The sequence below is a fragment of the Excalfactoria chinensis genome, chromosome 2, assembly GCF_039878825.1.
Source record: "Excalfactoria chinensis isolate bCotChi1 chromosome 2, bCotChi1.hap2, whole genome shotgun sequence".
Taxonomy (NCBI): domain Eukaryota; kingdom Metazoa; phylum Chordata; class Aves; order Galliformes; family Phasianidae; genus Excalfactoria; species Excalfactoria chinensis.
In genome coordinates this window covers 95,571,535-95,595,080 of record NC_092826.1, presented here as the reverse complement: position 1 = coordinate 95,595,080, position 23,546 = coordinate 95,571,535, and the positions used below count along the sequence as shown (strand labels likewise).

The window sequence follows — 23,546 nt, the reverse complement described above, 5'->3', positions numbered from 1 at the left end:
ACAAACATCAAGGCCCTGGAGCGCGTTCAGAGGGGTCTCATGAGGGGTCTGGAGCACAAATATTATGATGAATGGCTGAGGGAGCTGGGATTATTTAGTTTGGAGAAGAGGAGGCTCAAGGGAGACCTCATTGCACTCTTCAACTTCCTGAAGGGAGGCTGTGATGAGGAGGGGTTTGGCCTCTTCTCCCAGGCAACAAACAGGACCCGAGGAAATGGCCGCAAGTTGTACCAGAGGAGGTTCAGATTAGACATAATAAGGAGCTTTTTCTCTCAGAGAGCGGCCAGGCACTGGAATGGCTGCCCAGGGAGGTGGTGGAGTCGCCGTCCCTGGCAATGTTCAGGAGGTGTCTGGATGAGGAGCTACAAGATATGTTTAGCAGCTTGTGGTAGCAATGGTAAAGGGGGACGGTTGGTCTAGATGATCTTGTAGATCCTTTCCAACCTTGTGATTCTGTGATTCTGTTGTAGTTTCCATGGAAATAAATACGAGGATCCAAATCATTGGATCCAGCTACATATTTTATATGCAGACCAAGACAATTCCTCTCCACCCAGTGTATCCCAGGCAAGACAAAAGGTTAGACACCCATGGGTTAACACTTTCACTGAATACAGTGAGACAGATGAAAACTATGAGAAATGATCCATCGCACTGCTTCCCAGAACCACTACAAACCGCCTATTTACTGAATTGGACAAATGACGAATTACTTTTTAGTTGCTCACGTAGCTCTTGGGTAAAAAACAGTAAATGCCAAATTGCAAGACTATAATAGGGGATGATGCTCAAAAGGACAGAGGAGAAACCCCGGTTCAGGAGCACTGTCCATGCAGTACAAGCAGGGATATTTGTGGAAAGGTAAAGGAACATATAATGACTTTGTCCTAGTAGCTGCTCGTGCACAATGCTGATTGCACCTGCAGTATTGAGTGAAGAGGTCTCTAATATGATTCTAAAGTTGTTTCTACAAAGATCTGGCTGGCAAACAACTTCTGGTAGAGTGCAACCTGAAGCAGCACATACGGATCTGTTTTTAGCGTCATACAGATGTAATAGCACAGGTGAAATAATTTTGACATCTCTGTGTAGTCCTAAGTTGGGACTCAAAGTTTTTAAAGTGCAGTCAGTTTGGTTTAGGCCCTACCTTGCCTTTTGGCTTCTGTTGTCCTTCTGTTTGGTTGTTGTTGTTGTTTTAAATGAAGAATATCCTGTGTCATGGTGTTACTGTCCTGAATCATATAGCAAATGTATAGACTGAGACTGATGTGAAAAGTTTGGAGATTGAAAGGGGAGGCAAAAAAAAAAAAAAAATCCATTGAGTTTTCTCAGCTTTTTCAGTCACAACTTGCATCAGAACATACTGCTAAAACTAATTTCACTTCCTGAACTCTAAAACTTTTAGTCATCTAACTTTGGACTCATTTCCGTTCCTACCTTTTCTTCTTGAGTAACCACTCTTCCCCGATGTTTCCTTGGAGCTAGCAGGAGGGCTGGTAAGTGGGGAGCAGCCAGCAGACTTCAGACAGCCAGTGCCAGATGTCTACAGCAAAACTCAAGTCAGGAATGTGAGTTCTGGCTGGGACTTCCATGACACCTATAGTTGCTGATCAGAAGTGTGCTGACAGCCTAGCAGTTCTCTGCATAGGAGGATGGGTGTATCACACGGTGGATCACAGACCACACAGGCGCACAGGGACTCCTTCCACTTGCTGATTGCTGACTTTTTAAAATTGCTCTTCTTATTTAATCTCATACCTGAAAACTCAAGAAATCGCTGCATGTGTGCTAAGAGTGGCTGCAATAATGGTAAGGCTAACAGGACAGCATTAGCTGTCCTTTCTCCCTGGGAAGTATTCCTCCCCCGTTTGACAGGCTGTTAGTGGATTAACCCTCACTCTCAGTGAAGGACTTGCTTGAGAAGGATATAAACGAGTGGCAGAAAGCTGGTAGTCAGAGGCTGTTACCCAGTGGGTTTGAATAACTGTGAAATGAAAGAGGAAACATTCAGATGGAAAATGGCATCAGAGAAGGGCTGTTGCTCTCCTAAGCTAAGGCAGAGGGCCTTTGCCTGAACTGTCTGAAAAGTGCTGTGTCCTGGCAGAGGGGGTAAGAAATTATGTGATTTAGGCAGTGGGAGTGTTCTTTAAAGGTGCATGACATTTGTGTTTGAGAGCAGAACGTGAAAGGGAAGTGAAGGACTTCGCACAGGATCATGTCAGATGGGAGAAGAAAGCTTTCCATCCTCTCTTTTGACTCCTGTGTTTCTGAAGTGCAAAAATGTGAGATGTGGAAAGGTGTTTTAACAGCAGGTGTCTGTGAATTCACATAGCCTATTAAAAGCAGAATGGCCTGAAAACAGATATAAATTCCAGTACGTAGTTGTCCAGTGCGTACGCAGCTTGTGGTAGCAATGGTAATGGGGGACGGTTGGTCTAGATGATCTTGTAGATCCTTTCCAACCTTGTGATTCTGTGATTCTGTTGTAGTTTCCATGGAAATAAATACGAGGATCCAAATCTTTGGATCAACCTACATATTTTATATGCAGACCAAGACAATTCCTCTCCACCCAGTGTATCCCAGGCAAGACAAAAGGTTAGACACCCATGGGTTAACACTTTCACTGAATACAGTGAGACAGATGAAAACTATGAGAAATGATCCATCGCACTGCTTCCCAGAACCACTACAAACCGCCTATTTACTGAATTGGGCAAATGACAAATTACTTTTTAGTTGGTCACGTAGCTCTTGGGTAAAAAACAGTAAATGCCAAATTGCCAGACTGTAAATATTCAGTTTGAAACGAGCTTCAGCAAATGATGTATACTGTGGAGTATTTATGTCTGAGCTTCAAGTTGATCTATACAGGGATGGTAAATCAGGCATCTGTGCTATCACAGATGTCAGTGGGACTGTAACTCCCCGTTAGCAAAGGACACACAGTGCTGTGGTAGGCCTTAAATGTGGTATTCTGTTTTCCATATTAAGCTGAGTTGACTTTCCCCAGCTTTTGAAACAAATCCTCTTCAGAGCAATGAAGTCACATCCTATTTGTGCCCCTGCCTTGTGTTCTTAAGGGCCTTCACATCTAAATGCACTTTTTGTGGCAATGATGATGTTCATTTGAATCTTTTCAGGATTTTCTTGTCTGCATTTTGTGCCAGGAAGAGGTCATGTCCTTTATTCTTTGTCTAAATACCTAACCCCTAAATCCCACCATGCTCCTGAGCTGGTCTCAGAGCAGCTTTGTTCCCATTTTGCATCCTCTAAGTATTCCTGAAATTGATAATAAAACTTTGCTTGAGCTGATTGGGTGGGATCCAAATAAAACTCTCTTGGCAGTGAGACATGGCATAAAGCTTGGGCCACATCAGTGCCTAACTGAAGTTGTATTGTGTTGTAACTTACAGTTCCAATAATTAAGAACTAGCAGTGCATTGGCTCACAGACGTGACATGCTGGCTGCACTTATATTCTTACCACATACTTGCAGTGACATACTTTATTGTGTGCCTTATGCGAACATTATCATATGAAACACTGATTGATCGTATTTTAAAGATTGTTTTATCTTGTTGATAGATTAATAGGATTAAAAATTACAGCTTCTGGGTATCAGACATCCCATTAATAATACAGCTGATCTCTAGCATGCTTTAATATACCATATTTTATTAAAAGCTTGTTGATTACATCTTGAAGCTGAACATCTGTGAATGGGATGAAAGATGCTGGGTCAGTCACTGTGGCAAATGAAGTCAAGACTAGTGTGCTCCTCAGCTGCCTGCCTATGGGTGTTAAACAGATAACTGGATGCAGTCTGCCAGCCTAGGTAATCTCTAATTTGTGCACTGAGGTCCCTAAGGGTCCACTGGTGTTGCTGCTCCATCTAGTGTACAGAGCGATTAAGGTAAGCACAAAGCTATCCAGCCCTACGTATTTGGTATAATATTCTACAAGTACCCATTTCTGTATAAATGTTGAAGTGTGTAGCTGGCTGTGAAAACATGTATTGGTTTAATCATCTAATTAAATTATTTTTAAGAAGTATGATGCTGTTTCATCTCGCATTACGTATCTGACATAGAGTAATGCTATTTCTTTTACTCAGTCCGCATTATCTTGTTATTTTTAATCCTTACAGCCCCTCCTAGGACTGAGCTGAAAAACCTCATATTTCTATACGTATAAATATAAAAGATGAGTAAATGGATCAGCTTTCCAACTGATTTGGCTTTCAGCAATCCAGGAATAAAACCTTTGAGAAAAAAAGAAAAAACAAAAAAACAAACAAAAGAACCAAAAACAAACAAAAAAACAACAGTCTACACCACTGTAATAGGCAAATGTTGCTCTTCCCAAAAGTTTCTCTTCTTGTTCTGTCTTGCTCTGTCGTCAGTTCTGTTTGATGTGCCAGTGACGACAGCCCATAGCTGTAAGCTCTTCTATGGCAGTAAATCTACCCTTTTCTCCTCTCAAGCACCAGTCACGAACAGATACAGGCCCAATAAGTGTTTGCTTTGCATTTCAGGAACACTGATCACACCAGTCCTGCGTGTGGAAACTTACTGTGATCAGCATTGTTCCAGTGAAGGAAAACTTTAGAAGAAAAATGGAATTTGAACCATTAGTTGATATTTGACTAACCTGTGATATCTGGTGGTATCATGCATTTACTGACACCCTGTTATCTAGTGCCAGCTTCCCCAGACTGGTGGGGTCTTTGTGTCAACTCTTACCACCACACTACAAGGTACTAGATGTAGTCTCAGGTGGATCCCTTGAAGACAAAAATCCTGGGAAGCTGCTTTAGTAAACCAAGAGAATCCTTCCAGCCCCACACCTTGGTGAATTTTCTGTCATCTCCTATAATGCTTGCTGGGATTTCATGAGATGCAGAGAAGCACTTGAAGATAAATTAAATTCAAGTGTATGCTTCAAAAAATTATTACTTGTAAAAATGAAAGGACTTCTTTTTCTACGTGCTGCCACTTTGAATGACCCAGAATTATTTACATTGCAATATTGGAAATATCACTGTAATCTTAACTGGGGATTGTGTCTCCATCCTTTTCTTCATCTTCCATAATTGCTGTTTGCTTTTCTTCTGTTAGCAGCTTTGTGCCTTAAAAACAGGGGGGAGAGAGACAGAGAAAGAGAAGTAATTGATTTAAAATGCCACTTCCTCATAATATATCAGGATATGAATAATTTTTTCTATCCGCTCTAATTTTTTTGATCCTAAAGTGGTTTTTCAAACATCTTGGGAGTTGCTCCTCATTTACTTTTGGGACATCCTTTTACTCATCAACTCGAATTGGACCACCATGTTTCTAGCTAAAATTAACAAGCACTCTTAAATTAGCATACTTCTGCTACCTGTGAGGAGAGACACTGAAGATTCATCTGGTAACCTGTTTCTTAAAAGGGCCTGAGAAGCTAAAAAAGAAAGAAGAAAGGAAGATCTTGCAAGGTGAAATAAATACTATAAACTAATCTTTGTCACTGAGTCTATGCTTGCTTTCTCTATCCATATAACAATATTACTTTTTGCAAATACAGATGATACAAGAGACAGATAGAATACCCACATGTCAAGCACCATCCCCATTGAAACTACAGGGAATCAATAAATTGCAGAAGCAGCAGAATTGAGACTGATGCTAAAACGAACTCAGGTATGTTACTGAGGACTTTGTGCCAGTAATTACTAAGGTCTGAGATTTGAATATGCTTGAAGCCTATTCACCCTGTAATATGAGGACAAAAGTAAGGCAACATCACTGCCATGAAAGCACTGATGAAAATTATGACATAAAGCTGAAAAGGTTTGATTTCACAGATAAGAGCACAACAGGGGGATTCTGTAAACCAGGTTCATCGGAAATACATATGCTATGTATCTTTTCACATGTATTTCTTTTCTCCTAATTTTTTCTTGATTTTACGGATCATACTTTCCACAAATCCCTCACATATCTCCTTTCTTTCTTTCTTTCTCATACTTGAAAGGATAAGACCTTGAGGCTTTTATGTGATACAATGATGTCCCAGTTACTATAGCCACTCTTGTTATTACAGACTAATAAAGCAAAGAGGGGACAAGGAGAATGCATTAGGAAATATTCTTGATCTCTGTTTTAACACTTTGTGTTGTTTTTGCCTGTTTCCAGTAAACAGCAAGCAACCTGTAAGATATAGTTCATGGCCACCTTCCTTGGTGTAGAGGTCAACACAGTCTAAAAACAGGATGAGGATAACCATTGAGTAGAAACCAACAAAATCTCTCCATAATTCAGATTCCTGGTGTTTGCTTTTAGTCTGCACTAACCAACTGAGCTGTTCGGTCAAACCAACTGGTTTTGCTTCTTTCTGCATTGAAAGCATTCTGAACAGAGAAGGCTTTCAGCCTTCATGAGGTCTGAAAATAGAGCAATACCACACAGGAAGATTTTCTTCAACTCTGGAGATTTTTCAAGTGGTGACAAATTAATGAAAATATTAACCTACACTGGTCTTCACTTCAAGTTACCTTCTGCTTCATTTATATGTGTTTCTTGTGAACTAGATGGTTCCACCAGGACCAAGAGATAAACTGAAAGGTATGCATTAATATTATTTTGAAACACAATGGACTTTATTTGTTAAAGTAGCAATAGAGTTGCCACCACTGTTAAGAGCAAATAATTATGCTATGTTACGGAGATGGATGCACATGTTCCCCTCCTTGACTTCTATTCACTATAGACAATTCAGACAAATGCAAACTTTTTTTTTTTTTTTTCCTATTTTCTTTTTATTTTTCTTCATTAAGTATTTGAACTGTGAAAGCACAACTTAAACGCTCTTAAAATATGGAGTTAGAATGGATCATTTGATGAGAGTTAACTTTAGGGTAAATACAGGAATAAGAGATCAGGAATGTAGGATAAATGAAGCTGCCATGTGCCTGATCACATCCTCTCTCACACTTATTTGAATGCCTCCAGGGAACCTGCTTTAGCAGGGGGGTTGGACTAGATAAACACCAGAGGTCCTTTCCAACCCCTTTCTTTCCCTAAAATTCTGTGATTCTGTGAATTACAAAGTGATTAAGGAAAAGTGTGTTGAATTCTGATGGCATGATTATGTCTTTCTAGCAGATGCAAAAGACAGCTGGAAGGCAGCAGCAAATCAGATGCCCTCAGCTCTCAGCTGGACCTACAGCAACAGCAAGCCAGATGCTTACCATGATCAATAACAAGATGATGCATCATTATCAGCGGGTCATTCTGGTGACTGATGAACTCCAAAGACTGACAGTAATGCTCAGGACTCAAAAACTAGAGGAGTATGTAGCCTTGGGATGCGGGTCACTAACTTTCTAGTATGTGGATCACCAGCCATTTCAAGAAAAAACACATGCATTTAAAATCAGACTTGTAACATGAAACAGTGGAAGGGGGAATACAAATGGGATGTCTTAAATAGAATTATTTCTCTGACACTGGGAAAGGATTTTGTGGGGCTTGACATAATGCCATTTATTGCTTGTGGAGAGAGTATGCAAATTCCAAGTTTGAAAGTCTAAGTAAAATGTGGGAATTTGGGAACATTTGTAAATCAGCCTTTTTCTGTTTACCATTTAAGTAAATCATTTAGCCTCCCGGTCTCTGTTTTCCAACCTGTGCATTTTATGAAATGCAGCTCATCCCGCAGATCAGTTTTAAGGATTGCTAGGTTGTTCTGTTAATATCTGCCAAGAGACCTGACAAAATAAAGTAGCACAGAAATTAAGTGTAGTCATGTTTGCCTGAGAGAACTTGCAACTACCTGCAATTTTTAGCTAGAGATTAGGAACAAAAAGGCTCATAGAGACATGAAAATTTCTATTAGAAGACATAGGCAAAAAATGTTGGCTTAGACCAACCACTTGCCATGTACCACCTCAGATCTCCTCCTGGGATGATGACACCAGTTCTGCTTGCCTGCTACAGACCACTCCTGCAGCTGGGCTGGAAGATTACGGGAGTGCTCCAGCCATATCCACTGCACAGAATGGGGCTGTGCTGCTTCTTCAGTATGCTGAGATTTTCACTAAGCAGGTGAATTAATATCCTAACGAAGCTACCTTAACTTGTTTTGTAGGGGATAGGAGAGAACTAAGAGTTTTAAACTGTTATCTCTGATCTGATTAAGATCAGAGGCAGCCATACTTCAGGAACCCCACTCCTGTATTTACACATTCATGCTGAAACACATAGGCCTGATGATGTCACAAACTGGCAGATGTGGATGGCAATAAAGAACGCTCCAGAGTGGAGAGCTAGCCTTGGATTGGATTTAAATCACTTACTGTTGTGTGTGAGGAAAGAAAGCCATTAGAACAGTGGTTGTGTTTGATCTTGTTGTCTGATCACTTCAAAAATCCAAGGCATTGTCTGGTTGAAGGGGAGCCAATGGAGATCTCTGTTCCGGGCTCAGCTGTACACACAGGTCACAACACAATTTCTGCCACTTCACTAGGAGGCTGAAGCCTGAATACATTTAGAAGAAGGGGAGTATTTTTTGAAGCCCAGGCTTAGACATTTAGGTTGTCTCAGGCACTGATTTCCTCACTACTACAGACAACAGGGAGATACGGGTTTCTTCAAACAACAATGTAGACATCATCATTCAGCAGCCACTCTTCTACAACTCCATTTCCTAACTGTAGGGCATGTTTGCAAGGTGTAAAACCAGTTTGACTTCACATGCGGATCACGCTATCCAGTAGATACATTATTTTTGTCACTCCCTATGTCCTGTTTGGCTTGCTTTATTTGCAAGGGTTTCTGGTCACCCAAGAGAGAAAAAGAAAGTACTATAGTACTCATGATCAATTGGCCAAAACCAAAGAGGGATAACATCTGCCCCTTCAGTGCCTGTTCATGACAAAGCTATTTGTGTGGACAACTGCTCAAAAAGATAATTAATGTTACTGTTACTACAAACAATTGAGTGGAGTTTTTCATATTGCTTATGATACAACTGAAAGACAGAAGCTTGGGAGGAACAAGAACAGGAGATGTAAGAAATTGGAACAACACAGTAATGATTTACAAAGGTTACATGTGGCACTGAGTATGCTGCTCATTGCTGCAATGGCAGGACCAGGAGAATGGGGAAAAAAGCTATATTTATTTAGCACAAGCAGCTACGCTGGGGCTTCTCAGGTCTCCAAGTCTATAATTCAGGTGCTATTTTGCACCACCATTCCACAAAAGCTCAACTTGTTTATTCTCTGTCTGCTACCTGATGGGATAGCCCTGAAAGTAAACAAGCAGTAAATACTGGACCAGCCCTCAGCCACAATGAGTCACTTATTCACAAGAAGACATGAAGTTGCCACCAGCAACTTTCAACCAGCGGAACTGTGTATGTTGGTAAATATCTTGAAGAAAAAATGTACATCCTAAGAGCAAAGATGGAATCAAATTCACATGGGCTGTTTTGCCCTGGAGAGGAGCAGAAGTCTGCCTAAAGGAGTCAACCATTAGAGCAGGATCTGGAAGGAAAAGTTGTCTGCAGGGAAAGGAAGCTTCTGGAAGGCTGCTTTGAATTCGTGGTGAGTGCTGGGCAGCGTACTGAGCAGTGTATTCACCAGTAGACAAAGAGGTGTAATTGGAAGTGTAATTGAAACCCTTAAAAAATGCATTATTTTCTGTCATTCCCCTGTGGCAAGCAAACACACTTTGAAATTTACCACTCATTTGGAAGTTACTGCATTTTTTTTCTCTTTCTTTTTTTTTTTTACTGTGTTCTTCCTTTTTGAGCTTTGTGACTACTAAACCATTTGAGGACTACAACACATTCCTGTCACAACAAAAATGTATTGAGTTCTCTTTCTATAAAAATTGTTCAAGAGAAAGTCTTCATGGGAGGTGAAGATGATAAAAATAATTCTTATTTCTCCCCTAAATGACTACTTGAGTTAATTAATGCTAGGCTACAAATAAGAAATAAAAAGTGACTGGATGCTATCCATAGTATTGTTGAGAAGTGTCAAGGAAATAATTTACCCCTGCTGCATCCTCTTAGCTAGCAATTACTTTCAAACCAAACCAAAAATCAAACACTTCAGCACCGTCAAACTAAAACATTTCACTTTTGATTTCTATTAAATATTTTTCACTTTTGGATTCTCCACTGCGTAGATCCTGAAGTCCAAAGGACACACAGCATCTTGGATGGTGCTAGAATGGCTGAAGGCGACTTTTCCTGGGAGTGTTTTTGAACTGACCAAAATAATGCCTCAGCACTCTTCCAAAGTCCACAGATAGAGTAGGCTTCGTGTATAAAGCACAAGACATTTATTACAAATGATTTGATAAACTTGGCCTCCACTTCTCTTTCTGAATTGGTCTCTCAAAGACTGATTTTTTTCCTAATTATTTGTCATGAGAAATTTCAGGTAGCTTTTTTCAGGTAGCTTTCTCGGTAATATCCTCAAGCAATTATATAAGCAGTTAATTATCAGAGAAATATTAAATATTTCAAAGTGGATCATTTGTAGTTGGGCTCAGAAGTTGTATGATAGATTTCTCATAACTTTCCCCAGTAAATGATTGGATCATTGGCTCACTTGCTGCATTCTGCTTTAATGATGCAAGCCATTCAAGTGCTTGAGATCTATGACCCTGGACCTAGTGTTTGTCATGCTTGCTGCCATGATCATGATCACATTCCTTTGTTCTAGGAAGCACCATAATGATAAAGGTAAGATGATTAAATGACAAAAAAAAATAAATATTGCTTGTTTCAATCAGTTGTGATCATAGGATCTCTCTTATGAAGAAAAGTTGAAGGAACTGGGTTTGTTTAGCTTGGAGAAGAGAAGGCTCTGGGATAACCTCATTGTGGCCTTCCAGTACTTGAAGGGAGTGTATAAACATGAGGGAGAACAGCTTACAAGGGTGGATAGTGAGAGGACAAGGAGGAATGGTTTTAAACTGAGACAGGAGGTTTAGGTTAGATGGCCATGGTCTTGTGGTTGGCGACCCTGCACATAGCAGGGGGTTTGAAACTTGATCATTATGGTCCTTTCCAAGCCAGGCCATGTTATGATTCTATGATTCTATGACTCTGTGATTCTAGATTCACAAGGAGAGGAGATGTCTACAAATGAAGGCACTTACTGTGACTGTTGAAGCTATATACAGACTTTATACTTTTTATCTGTGCAGAATATTTCAGAAGTACCTAAAACTCAGGAGCTTGATGTACTCAGCTGTTGCTTAGTCACTCAGGGCCAAAACAGCTGTCTCAAGACCTCTTCAGCTAGCTAGTACATCTCACTGTTTCAGTAGTGCCAACCCACAGCAGACCTTGTTTCATGACAGAGTTTCCTAAGGGAACCAAAGTTTTCAAGCTTCAGCTCTAGTTCTGAAACTGAGGTTTGTTTGTTTGCTTTTTCCTTTGTTTGTTAATTCATTCATTCATTCTTTTGCTCCATCCTGTGGTTAAGAAACAGCTGGTATATAGCACACAAACTTGCATGTTTCTTGCACCCATGGTTAGTAGTAGTAATTAACACTTCCACACTGCTTTACATATTGAAAGACCTTCAGAAACATTGATGAACTGAGGCTTCTCTGCAAGAGAAAAATGTGGGAAACTCAAAAAACAAAGGGTCTTAAGGCCAAAACATGGACGGCTGCATCCATATGCTCATGAACAAATTAGCTGCTGTGCTGTGTATTGTGCCAGAAGCACAGAACTGTCTTTAAGGTGCTGTTAACTACAAGTTCACAGCTTGTATTCCTCAGTGTAGGCTCAGATCAACCGCAGGTTCATCAAAATAGCTTTGCTCCAGTATATTTGAGGCCAAGTGAGTTATATGACCTTAACATTTGCATGTGCTCTAGTTTGAAAAGGAGGGCAGTGGTTGGATTTCACACAAAACAGGATAGTCTTTACATGAGATAATCAAGTGATATCATGTCTACTCTCACTTCCCCTTCAGGTCTATCTAGCATGAGTAGTGGGTACAGAAGTCTTTCAATTATCTGCCCCAATTATTGGATATTTTGACCATATAGGTCCAGTCCAGCAAACACTGCTGAGTACACTGGGCAGAACAACCTCCTTTTAGCCTAGGAACAACTTCATCTAAGTTTCTTACCTATTATCAAAGGTGGTATGTGTATTGCAGGTGTATCTTTTCTCCTGGGCTTTTTCTGCTCCAGTTCAGTGATCTGAGAGCCTTGACTCACTCTCTCTCTCTGTGGCTTCTCTGAGATACCATACCTTTTCAGCAGATTATCAGAGAAGCCTGAAAGTATGCCTGCAGGAAAGAATTAAAGAAAATATCACTTCAGATTTGTTTACACTGAAGAAATCTGCACCTGTATGACTTTCACAATGACTACTAATACTACTGCGCACTTTCCCAGTGAGTGCATTATCTGCTCAGCATTGTGTACATTCTTTTCTGCCTTTGTAACAGTACACATTTCCCTCAAGTCAATTACATCCCATAGAGTATTTGCAGTGGTGGTCTGAGGCTAGTGGTCTCTGGCTTTATGCCATGGGCTAAACTGCAGCTCATCAATAATCATGGTGAAGATGAGTGGCATCTTCTATTTCCACAAAAATAGATGAGTGGTTTAATCATATGGATGTTTTAATCTTCTCATGAGCTATATAGCTACTCAGAAATTGTCTATTTAAACTACTGAAATGCTATAATTGTTCATACAGTGACTACTTGGGGTACAAAATGCAGCTTTCCAGATCTGAGCGATTTCCTAAAAGAGAATTACTGAGAGGCAGATACACGTGAAAGCTGGAGAGCCAGGGGTGATGAGTTCAAACTCTAGATTATAAATACTGGAAAACCCCACTGCTTGTTTTTCACTTGGTAAGTGTGAATTGATGGAGGCATGAAGGAGACCACGCAGATGGTTAGTGGTTAACTCTTATGTATGTAGCATGGGAAGAAGTCAGTGCACTTGATACAAGAGCACAACTCAGTCCCCAGGGTGCATACAAGGAGTGTTTGTTAGCAGAGAAATGAGAAAATCCTTCATTCCCCCCACTGATCTTGGAAAACCACCTGGCTGCAGTGGCAGTCTGCTCCTCAATCTTCCCTTCCCCAGACTGATGGCATTCAGCTCTTGACCTGCAGAGGTATGTCAATGTACATACAGCAGCATAGGGCATCATACAAGGAGTTCCTTTGTCACTGTGGTGGTTTCTGGCTTTCCTAAACACCCAGCTTTTGCCAGAAACCCTTCATGCACAAGGACTCTGTGATTTCCAGGAGCAGCAGGCCACAGCCAGCCTGCATGCCTTTCTGGCTTCCTCCCATAGTCCCTTGCTGGGCAGGAGGAGCTGCAGGGCACAAAATGGATCCTCCCCATTCCCCTGCTTTACTGGGAGCACATGGTATGGAGTCGTGTTCCTGTCTTCTTCCACAGGGATGTAAGTAGGTCTGTGGATCTTTGCCCAGCTTCAGTCTACTCTTACAGAGTGAGATGCCAAAGAGACGTACTGCTTACCTGTTAGGGGTGGTGGGGTGTGTATAGCTGGTGTGTCTTTTCTCCTTGGCTTTTTTTGCTCCTGTTCAGTGTTTTGGGAAGGCTGGATAGTTTTACCTTTTCTTGGTTTCTTTTTGAGATCGCAGCTCTTAATCAACTGTTCTGAAAGATCTTCTGCATGACAGAAAAAAAAAAAAAAAAAAAAAAAAAAAAAAAAAAAAAAAAAAAAAAAAAAACAGAAAAAAAACCCCCAAAAGATGAATAGAAAGTGAAGCAGAGGAGAAATAATAAAGCAGATGGTGAAAAGCTTTAATAATACATCTTTCATCCAAGAAGACTGAAATGACTGTGGAGAAAGAACAGCTACATAGGAGGTCAGTAAAAGAGGCCTCTGTGCCATACTGTGTGCGAGCTGAGTGACTTTGGTGGTCCTGCTGTGTAGGTGGTAGGTATAAGGCAGGGGGGGAAGTTGTGGGCAGCGGTGTGCTACATGGCTGAGGAAAGCTGCACTATGGTGCAGAGGGCCATCACTGTCCCACTCAGCTCTAACTGTGGGGCTGTGTCTTCAAGAGTTACAAGGGCACTTTTGTGAGGGAAAAATGTTATCTGTGCGAGGTCAGTCGGAGGTACTAGCAGACAAAGCCAGCATATTGTTCCTTTCAAGTGCTGTCTTTGTTTGCAGAGCCGCGGAGCAGTCGGTATTCGCTTTTGATTTACATAACATTACACCGGATTTTTGGTTTTCTCTTAAAACAAGGCTTGTCTTAAATGACTCAGATGGTGGGCATGGGTTTTCTGCAAGGATTTGCGTTTCTTGGTGCTCACGCAAGCTGAAAAATTTAAGTATAGCCTGTCATTAGCATCATCCTGCAAATTAAAGCTTTGATTTTTCAAGTGTTCCTTGCTTGGCTTCAGCAGGGTCCCCCAGCCCTGCGGACAATCTCCTGATTAACCAGCCTGAAAGACGCAGACCATTTTTCAGCCCTCTAAGGCTTCCTGCATGGTATGAATGAACTCATTTAACCTCCTACTGCCTCCGTTTCCCATCTGTACAGGGGGGGCTAGAAGTGTTGTGGCAGAGTGACAGGTCAAGGATACCTTCCTTGCAGGGCAGAACAAAAAGTTTATAAAATTCTGCTGGCCTTGACAGCCTTTTTTTTTTTCTTTACAAACACCTGAAATTGTATTATTTTCTTCTTGGTATTATTTTCTTCTTGTCGTTGTAAAGCTAAAAAATGAGCAAGTATTTTTTGGTTTCTGGGCTTCTGAATCTTTATGATGATTTTGCCAGGTTACACTGAAGTAATAGCATTTGAAACTGAGGCAAAGATCATGAATATACAAAATCACATCTGTCAAGTCTGCAGTCTGGTATATAGGTATATGGCAAACTGGTGCTGTCAGTGCAAAAGTTAACATGAAATAGGTTCAGAGAGGAAACAGACTGAAAATGAAGAAGAAAAACGTACTTAGCCCACTTCATTAGAGGAAAAGAGGGTGTTTAAAATCTGTTACTTAAATTGCACATAGGATACATATTTAGGAAAGATCCAGCTACATGGCTTCAGTTTATTATTGTACAAATGAAGAAAGTGCTCTGTTTTTTCTACCAGAGGAAAGAACAATGACTTCTTCATTTTTCCTCATTAATTAACTTTGTTCTAGAGCTTCAGCTAATATTTATATGCAAGAAAGAGAAACACTCTTTGCCTTTCCATCTGGCATCAGAAAGTCAGCAGAAGGTATAATCTATCAGGTTTCACGAAGACTCGGTTGTACTGCTGGAGGGGAAAAGCAGCAACTGGACAGGACCTAATGATGTGTAGGCAACACCTCTCCAATTTCTGCAATGACATCATCTAATAACACTTACCTAAATGGTTGCAGTGTGAATCCCGCTTGTCCAGTCTGTCTTCTGGGATATCAAGTGGCTGAACACATTCTGTTGACATCATTGAAATGCTTTTTTTTCTCCCTTTGAAACTACAGCACCAAAAAAAAAAAAAGAAAAAAGAAAAAAAAAACAAAACATGACATAAAACAGTCATATTGGTGTTATGTATCCACTTGCAAGCCAGATTGAGGGAAGCTCTTGTCTTCCAGCTGCTTTCTGTCACACAGTCTGCTGACCTGATTTTGCCCAAGCATGCTAAGAGATGCATATATCAACAGTCTTTGTTATGTATGTGATATTCCATTTTTTCCACCTATATTGCTGTATGTAACCCACAGAAGCACAGAAAATATGTTGACTATACAGTAAAATACTGAATTTAATCATCCAGAAAGTGCTGTCACATACAGAAAGTAAATGGTGGGAAATAAATAGAGTATTTTCAGATTTTCTTCTATATTACACTCTCAACTGTACAGTAATTGTCATAACTGTTGTTTACTATGCAATCTATCTTTAACTATGAATGCTGAAGAGTTAATTCTTACAATTCCAGTTCTTCTAAAAGATACCCCCAAAAACCCAACTGTGAGAGCTGACTCTGGAAGTCTGCCAGCGTCCACAGGCTCTGGAACCAGCATGGGGAATGCGTCCTCATGGCCTTGGTAGGAGCACTGGGGTCCCTTGTCATAAGGCTGCTTAAGTGCCTGTGGTCTATAGATCTCTCTGGATTGCTATTTTGCTCTCCAGGGTTTTTTATCCCCTCTTACGCACAAGCGTGGAAGGCCCCGGAGTCCAGCTTCCTACCTGAGAATCCCCAGCATTCCCCTGTGATTTGAAACTTTGATGCTTTGAAACTACCAGATGTGGTAGTTTCCTGCTCACAACCTCTCTTCTCTGTTTTGGGTGAATAGGAACAGACTGACTTCCATGTAGGGAGCAGGAAAGCAGTGAGGAAGAGAATCAGCAGACTGCGTCCACAGTAGAAGAAATTGGAGAAAAAAAATGGAGGAAAGGACAGGGAGGTGAAGAACAAAATAACAGAAAGGAGAAAGAAAATGCAATCAGATTAAAACAGGAAGAAGGAAGACAGGATGAGAACAGGAGACCGTACTGTGTGAGTATATTTTAATCTTGCTGGATGCCAAGAAATTACCTATAATGTTCCTCTGAAAATTGCAGTTGTTTGTCAGTGAGAAAGTGAACGTTAGGGCAGTTAACCTCATTTCTATGACTAAACTTGCATCTATATTAAGAACAATTAAACCTCAAGCAAAATCTAGTAACATAAATATTTGCCAAACAAAATATGAAAGGTCGCAATCATATCGTGCAATGAGCTAGTTCTTCAGGGAATGGAAAAACATGTCCTAAACTCCTGTGACTTCAAAGTAATATTACAGTAATAAATGTCAGGAACATTGACTCATAATGTACTTAGGGAATAAACTGTCATGCCCTTCAGTATTTAAAACTCACAGAAATTTGTAAAATTTGATGCGTTCATAAACACCTTACTGAATCAGGCCTAGACCAGGGCCCCAACCACTGAAAATCTGGCCCAGTCCAGCACCAGGCCTGTACTGAGGGGTTATACCACTAGAAACTTTGTTGGCCTTTAACAAAAATAAACAAAATAACACCCTTCACTTAGGAAGACCCTTCATAAAGAAATCTTTGAATGTTTCTTAGCATGGTCTGGTTGCTCTATTTATTGACTATATAAATAACCTGTAGCTAAGGCTTAAGACACAACAGTCAGCATTTCATTTAAAACATAAACATTATCTGGCCATATGAAAGGTCACACTGCATTTTGTGATTTGAGGGAGAAGCTGTTTATTTCTTCAGTGCCATTTGATTTTATAGGATTTGATTAAGTTATGCTGGCTGTTAGCTAAATATTATGACTGTGTTGGTAATATTCTTTCCGGAAGACAGTCCTATTTGGAAAGTTTTCAGTGAAGTTAAAGGTAACGCTTCAGATTATGGACTTTTTAAAACAGGTCTTGACTGAAAAAATGTGGAGATACATAGTAAAATATACTTGTAAGATTAGTAATAACTTACCCTGGCTAGCAATGCCTTATAAAATCTAATTATCTTTGATTTGATTTCTGTAAGTTGTTTCATCTCAGGAAAATCAAGTTTGTAAAGAGACTTCATCTAGGATTGTTAGATGTAAGACTTCCTTGTTAATTTTTTCTTAATAATTTGAAAAATAATGTTTTAAAATAAATCTTTTAGATCTGTCTTTACATTTTCACAGTCACAGATGACAAGCCCAAAGCAACTGCAGTGCTTTAAAACATGGCTTTACAGGCCAACTTCTGTTGTCTTGGGTCTATCTATATATGTTGCATACAGTGTGTGAATTGGTGATGCTATTTCCTGCTGCTGCTGTGCATTACATACAAGTGTTTCATTCAAAAAAAGGAGGTGATGTATGTGAGGATTGTAATGGTGCTTTTCCAAACCACTAAAATCAATTCAAGACACTGAAGAAACAGATTCCCCCAGTAATGTTTCACGTGGAAGGAAGGCTAAATACAGTGATTGCATGAAGTCATTAGTGTGCTTTTACAAATGGAAGCACATCCTTAGATCTTAGTGCGTTAAGTGCAACTTCTTTCCTACCAGCCTTCATGCTAACGGTTTGCACTCTGCTACAGTCAGTCACCTTTGAAGGTAATGCTTGCCGTTTACATGGTGGACTGTGATTTTTTTCTTACACTCTATTGTATCTCTCAACATAATGAGCCACATTCATCCTTAGTGCAGGTTTAATGCTTGCAGTGGAGCTCTAAATCACACTCAGCAGGAGACGGTGTCTAAAAAGGATATAGATTTTTCCATATGAGTTAGAATTCAATAGTCACTTAGCCTGAAACTACATTTTGGATGACACAGCCAGGCTGTACCAACCTCCTGCAGAGAAGCGTGCTCTCAAAGGAGTCACCTGTAGTCTCTTTCTTACTTTTGGGAAACAACAGAGCAGACATGCCTTAAATGCTTCTGAAAAGGCTGAGAAACAGATCTCTTTTTTCACTATGTAACATTTTTTTTTCCTTGTAAAAGCGTTTGGCAATAAATAGGGCTGTCATGCTGGTCACTGTCATTTTACAGGACTCCAACATGCACTCTTGTAAGAGATGAGGATTCAGATGGAAATGTCTGGAATTTTCTCTTCCTAAATTGCACCTTTGTTGTTTTGTTATTAAGTAGCTTGCAGCAAACATATATTAATTAATAAAGAAAGCATTTATTAATTAATTTACTTTTTTCAGAAGTCTTTGTAGAATGACCTGATATGGCTACACAGAGAAAGGAGATGTACAGCTTCTACTACTCACTAACATAGTCTTAAAGCACACGTACACACACATACATGGAAATTATAGGATTCCTTTCTTTCCCTAAATTATGGGTCTTCATCAAAAAGTCCACCAGTGCATTTAATTCTAGGATTCCATTAGGTATAAATATTTTTACTAGTGATAGACTTTTTTACTGTTTTGATGTATAGTTGGTTTGATGTATAATCACTTATCTCAAGTGATCAGGCTGGAGCTTAATGGAACTCAGCAAAAATACACTAACGGAGTTCTACCAGAACGATTTAAATCTTTTGAGGTCCTTCGATCATGTGACATTCAAGTGATCTTGAAATGAAATGAAATCTCATGAGAAAAGTCTCCCTTATAGGACAGGAAACAAAAGCTTTGAGAAGAAATGTGAAGAGCTGGACTTTTCTCACTTGATCCTGACCTAGGTACAGAAGTGGCTTTGCTTAGACTAAAGTTACTCTACATTTCTTGCCTACTCCTAGGATCTGAACGTTTGTAGGTGCTAAGCTTCTACATGGAAATTATCAACATGTTGATTTGGATCTAAACTCAAAATAGGATACATTTCTCAAAGAAGTCATCAGTAGATGACTGTAATCACCCATAAAATGGAGAATTTTCTGACCTGAAATTCTTATCTAAGCTTACCGGGGCTAACTGGTCGTATATATCAGGGCTCTTCACCATTAAGGACATCGTTTGCTATATATACAAGTAATTTCCTTTTTTTATTTTCCTTAGAATTTGTGAACTGGCCCTTTGTAAAGTCTCCACAAACTCTGCTTCTGAGGACTTCAGTAGCCTATCTACTGCTGTCCGTAAGTATACAGATTTTTAATATTTATTATTTGGTCAGAAGAATGTTTTGTTTGCACAACTGGCAAAAACCTCCAAGAAAAAGCATGCACTAGTTTGCAGGCCATGCCTAATCATTAAAGACGCCCTTGGCATCTTGACTTGGATGCTGGTATTCTTAAGAGCATTCTTTTGTTAGTTGGCAATTGGCAATCTGATTTTAACTGGTATTTATTCTGATATGTGGCTGATAATGTTGTCACTGAAGCCCATATGACACTAGGTACCTGTCTCTTTCTGGACCCAGAGCATGTTTCTGCCATGACCAGGACAATACAGGTCTTGGGGCAGCCAAACAGTCAAAACGCAAGGCTGTGTACTCCTGTTGGAAGGATGAGGGAAGTAGTGTCTCACTCTCTGTTTTTTTTTCTAGTGGCATTCATTGTGAGAGAAGTGAAAAGCCAAAACAGAGTTCCTGGGTTGCCTAGGGTGAACTGGCTGCTTGCTGTACTCTTGCTTGAGCTGGCTTCAGGGGCCATAGTGTTACTGGAAGGAGGAGAGCTCAGCAGCAGAAGTGTAGACAGTGGGGGCCCTGGGGTGATCTGCATCCCTGCATGCATAGGCCTGGCCTTGCTAGCACCCAACAGATGGAAATGAGAGCAAGTGGGACTATTTCACAGTGCAAGATAAGAGCCAGAAGCTGGACTGCAGCAATTAATGCTCTGAGATCTGTTCTTTGCTACATTGATAGACAGCCACTCAGGCATTGGAGTTTCCCTCTGAGACCACAGTATGTCCTCCCACCATGCACACCCTAATGCTTTCCAGACAGGTTCTGAATCTTTCTGTTTTCATTCCTTTGCCCCTCTCAGTCTGGTTTCAGTGTAAAAACAAGCAAGGGGGGGATGGTCAAGCTCCCAGGACCCTCACCAGCTCTTCTTTTCTTTCAGTAAACCTGTGTGGGAGGGAAAAAAAGACTTGTCTGTGCTTCTGTTGCATGTCCTCTGCAGGCTCCTACAGTGTCAGTAGGCACCTTGTTATTGACAAGTAAGTAAAGAGAGACTAAGATACCCTCATTTGGGTCTAGGCATCTTGCACCCACCTTCTAGTCACAGAGCTCATCTGAAACAACTCAAGAGGCAGAGAGAACAGCGCTGTGCCTGTATGTGTTGGGATCCTCCAGTTCATGCTCGGCAGAAAGCCTTGGTTTCTCTATCTGCACCCATTCTGTGGTCCTCTACCACTACTTCCCAGGCACATCTTGTAAACAAGATAAGGCAACCCATCTACTGCTGTTGGAAAAGAAAATAGATGCCCTAAAAATAGAAAGTCTGGGTGTTCTTGCCTTGAACTCTAAACTTTTCCATTACAAGCTTTGCTATATTTTTAATATTACCCTATTGAGGTGATGTCTTCCTGAGAACAGAGAACAGCTTCATGCTACTTCTCCTTCAATTATTTGAGCACTAGGCTGCTCTCTCCAGATATTCTTGTTAGATTAGTCTGATTTTTTTGTTTTCTAAAGCATACTTAAAACTTCTTAGGAAACATTTAGTTATTTGAAAGCCTGATGCTGATTTATCCCTTCAGTGAAACCTTTGTTACTAATAAGTGCATGAATGCAGAGGTCCTGCAAACTTGTCTTGTAGCAGGTTTTTGTGCACTTCTAGGGGCTAGTTCAAAACCAGCCTGGACTGTAGACTGACTCCCACTACCTCCCATAAACTTGTAAAGAAACATACCCAATGGTTAAACTTTGAAAAACATAGAAGATACTTTTGCGCAGGTTCTTCCTGCAAAGTTTTTCTCTTTTGAGAAAATAAATAATGCAAAACCTTCCTTAATTATTTCCTTATGGTGCAAACCAACCCTCACATGTGCCATCCCTTTACAGTGGTATAGGAACTCACAGTATCAGCTCCTTGCAAAGCGTCCACCCCAGAATAAAAGTTAGTTGAAGCTGTTTCCTCTCATGTCTTCCCTCCCAAAGAATCCATCCCCTACGTTTCAGCCCCAACATGGCATCACCCTGTATGGGAGCATCCCCAGCCAGCTTCCCATGGGATAGGAATGGGTGGCATGAGATTTGCCTTGCTGGAGTAGGGAAAAGAAAAAAAAAGAAAAGAGCAAAGCAAGAGGCAACAGAGGCAGGAGGCTGCAGTACTCACGGAGCGGTGGCAGGTATAGATTGCAATTCAGTGCTGGGGCTGTCTGGAATTCCAATGTCCCGAGCTGGGTTACACGAGCACTGCTACTCCCTTATCAAGGGAGCAGTAGAAGTGGTTGCTATGGCAATGTCGGAATCAGGAGTCCTCTGGGAGGCTGGGACTCAGCATCCCCGCTTCTCTGCACCCAGTGGGTTTTGGTGGGGGATGCCGGCAGCACCTCAAGGAGAACGCATCTCTGGCCAGTCGCTGAAGGCAGTGGGAGGGATGTGAAGGATTCACAGTGCAGTGACGGAGCCAAAAGGCGAGCTGCAGCCACTGTGTTGAGAGGCGTAAGGGGAATGGTGAGGGGAGGGAGCTAGGCTGCTGCCTTTTGGGACCCAGGGGAGAGCCGAGGATAAAAGTGGAGCAAGCAGGCAGGGCACGTGTCTGGGAACAGAACCAGGAGCACAGAAAGTGATGGGCACACTGAGGTTCAGCGGTGACTGCCGTGTTTGTGTGTGCATCTGGCCACAACTAGCTACACAAGCAGAGTATTTATGGGGCCAGGCAGGGAGTCTTCTGCGGCTGCCTGTCGTTTGCCAGTGGAGACCACTCTCTCCTATTTTAGCCCACTGCATTGGATGAAGCTGTTATTCCAACTGAAGGAAAAATACACAAACATCCTTGACGTTCGGAAAGCTCTGGGAGAAACACTCAGTGGTGGGACTGTGAACTGCTTCTCTCTCCTGGTATGCATTTGCAACAAAAATGCCTTTTTCTGTCCCCTTTCATTAAAATATCGTCTAACACCATGACTGCTCACAGACCTTTTTTCTTCCCATTATCTTCATTTTTTTCCCCCTAGTCAGTAACTGCAGTTCAGCTGCCACAACATGCACGGCATGCTTTGAATTAGTTGGGGTTTCTTTCATAAATAATATATTGTACAGATGGCCCTAAGGGGCAAAGTGCTAATTCCCCTTTCTGAAACTGTGCAGCACCCTCGGATGCTGTATGCTTCAGACATAAGGCACAGACCAAACTGAGCACTCTCCAGGCACCACGTGAAAGCACTGCATGCTTTTTCTGCTGATGTCTGGGAAAGACGAGCACATTTGTTACTTGCAGAGTTTGATTTCTGTGTTAAGGTGGCTCAGAGATTCGTTTTTAAAAGCAGACTCATAAAGGCTGAAATCATTTCTGATAAATGGAGAAAGTGCTCAGTACAGCCAGAAATTTTTTTGCAAGATTGAAATGTCTGTGAAAAAAGAAAAACCACAAACAAAAACCAAGCAATTTCCAAACCACACAACCTAAAAACTGCTCCTAAGTAGCTCTGCTTTTTCCATTTAATTTTGTCTTCACCTTAGTCAAGACTACCTGTTGTAATCAGTTTTAAATGAAAAACTCTTTGTTTTCACATTGAAATGCCTTTTCCTTAGGCATATAAGTTATTTTTGTGTTTTTCTGTGAATTCCACAAAATTAAGAGACTGTTGAAAAAATGGGCTTATGAAACATGAAGGAAAACATCTCAGATCTCAGATGTGATTTGAAACTCTCAAATGTCAACTCTCAAAAATGCCTTTTGCATTTTGTTTTTCCTGTCTGAAATATTCAGTCAGTCATTGACAGCTCTGCAGAAATTCCCTGAGGATGAGGTCCCTGCCCCCAGATCCCACAGTTGCTTTGGGAATGTTAGAGGAAAGCTTTAAGCACAAGGGAAGAGTCCTATCACTCTCAGAAGGATCACACATCCAACCCTTTTTTGCCTCACACATTTGTCAGGTTCCACACGATGCTGCAAAGCATACTGCAATAGCAAAGGTCTTTCCAGAGGGTCTTGCGCATTAATGGTG

The 23,546-nt window shown here is 40.9% G+C and overlaps 2 protein-coding genes and 1 long non-coding RNA gene across 3 annotated transcripts in view; 2 read left to right on the top strand and 1 right to left on the bottom strand.

Moving 5' to 3' along the window:
* LOC140247909 (dual specificity calcium/calmodulin-dependent 3',5'-cyclic nucleotide phosphodiesterase 1C-like) overlaps positions 1-23,546 on the top strand; it is a 46,322-nt gene that overhangs the window by 14,934 nt on the left and 7,842 nt on the right. The gene's annotated exons all lie outside the window — the stretch shown is intronic.
* Positions 3,471-22,023, bottom strand: PPP1R17 (protein phosphatase 1 regulatory subunit 17). The gene is made up of 5 exons (XM_072328950.1): positions 21,710-22,023; positions 15,379-15,488; positions 13,527-13,679; positions 12,149-12,310; positions 3,471-5,131 (listed from the first exon to the last, which is right to left on the bottom strand). Exons 2-5 carry the CDS (start codon positions 15,458-15,460, stop codon positions 5,052-5,054), a joined length of 477 nt encoding a protein of 158 aa, XP_072185051.1. The 5' UTR covers positions 15,461-15,488; positions 21,710-22,023; the 3' UTR covers positions 3,471-5,051.
* LOC140248308 (uncharacterized) lies at positions 14,419-20,246 on the top strand. Its single transcript, XR_011902828.1, has 5 exons — positions 14,419-14,508; positions 15,956-16,064; positions 16,314-16,516; positions 19,488-19,564; positions 19,975-20,246. It is a non-coding gene; the product is annotated as an uncharacterized lncRNA (long non-coding RNA).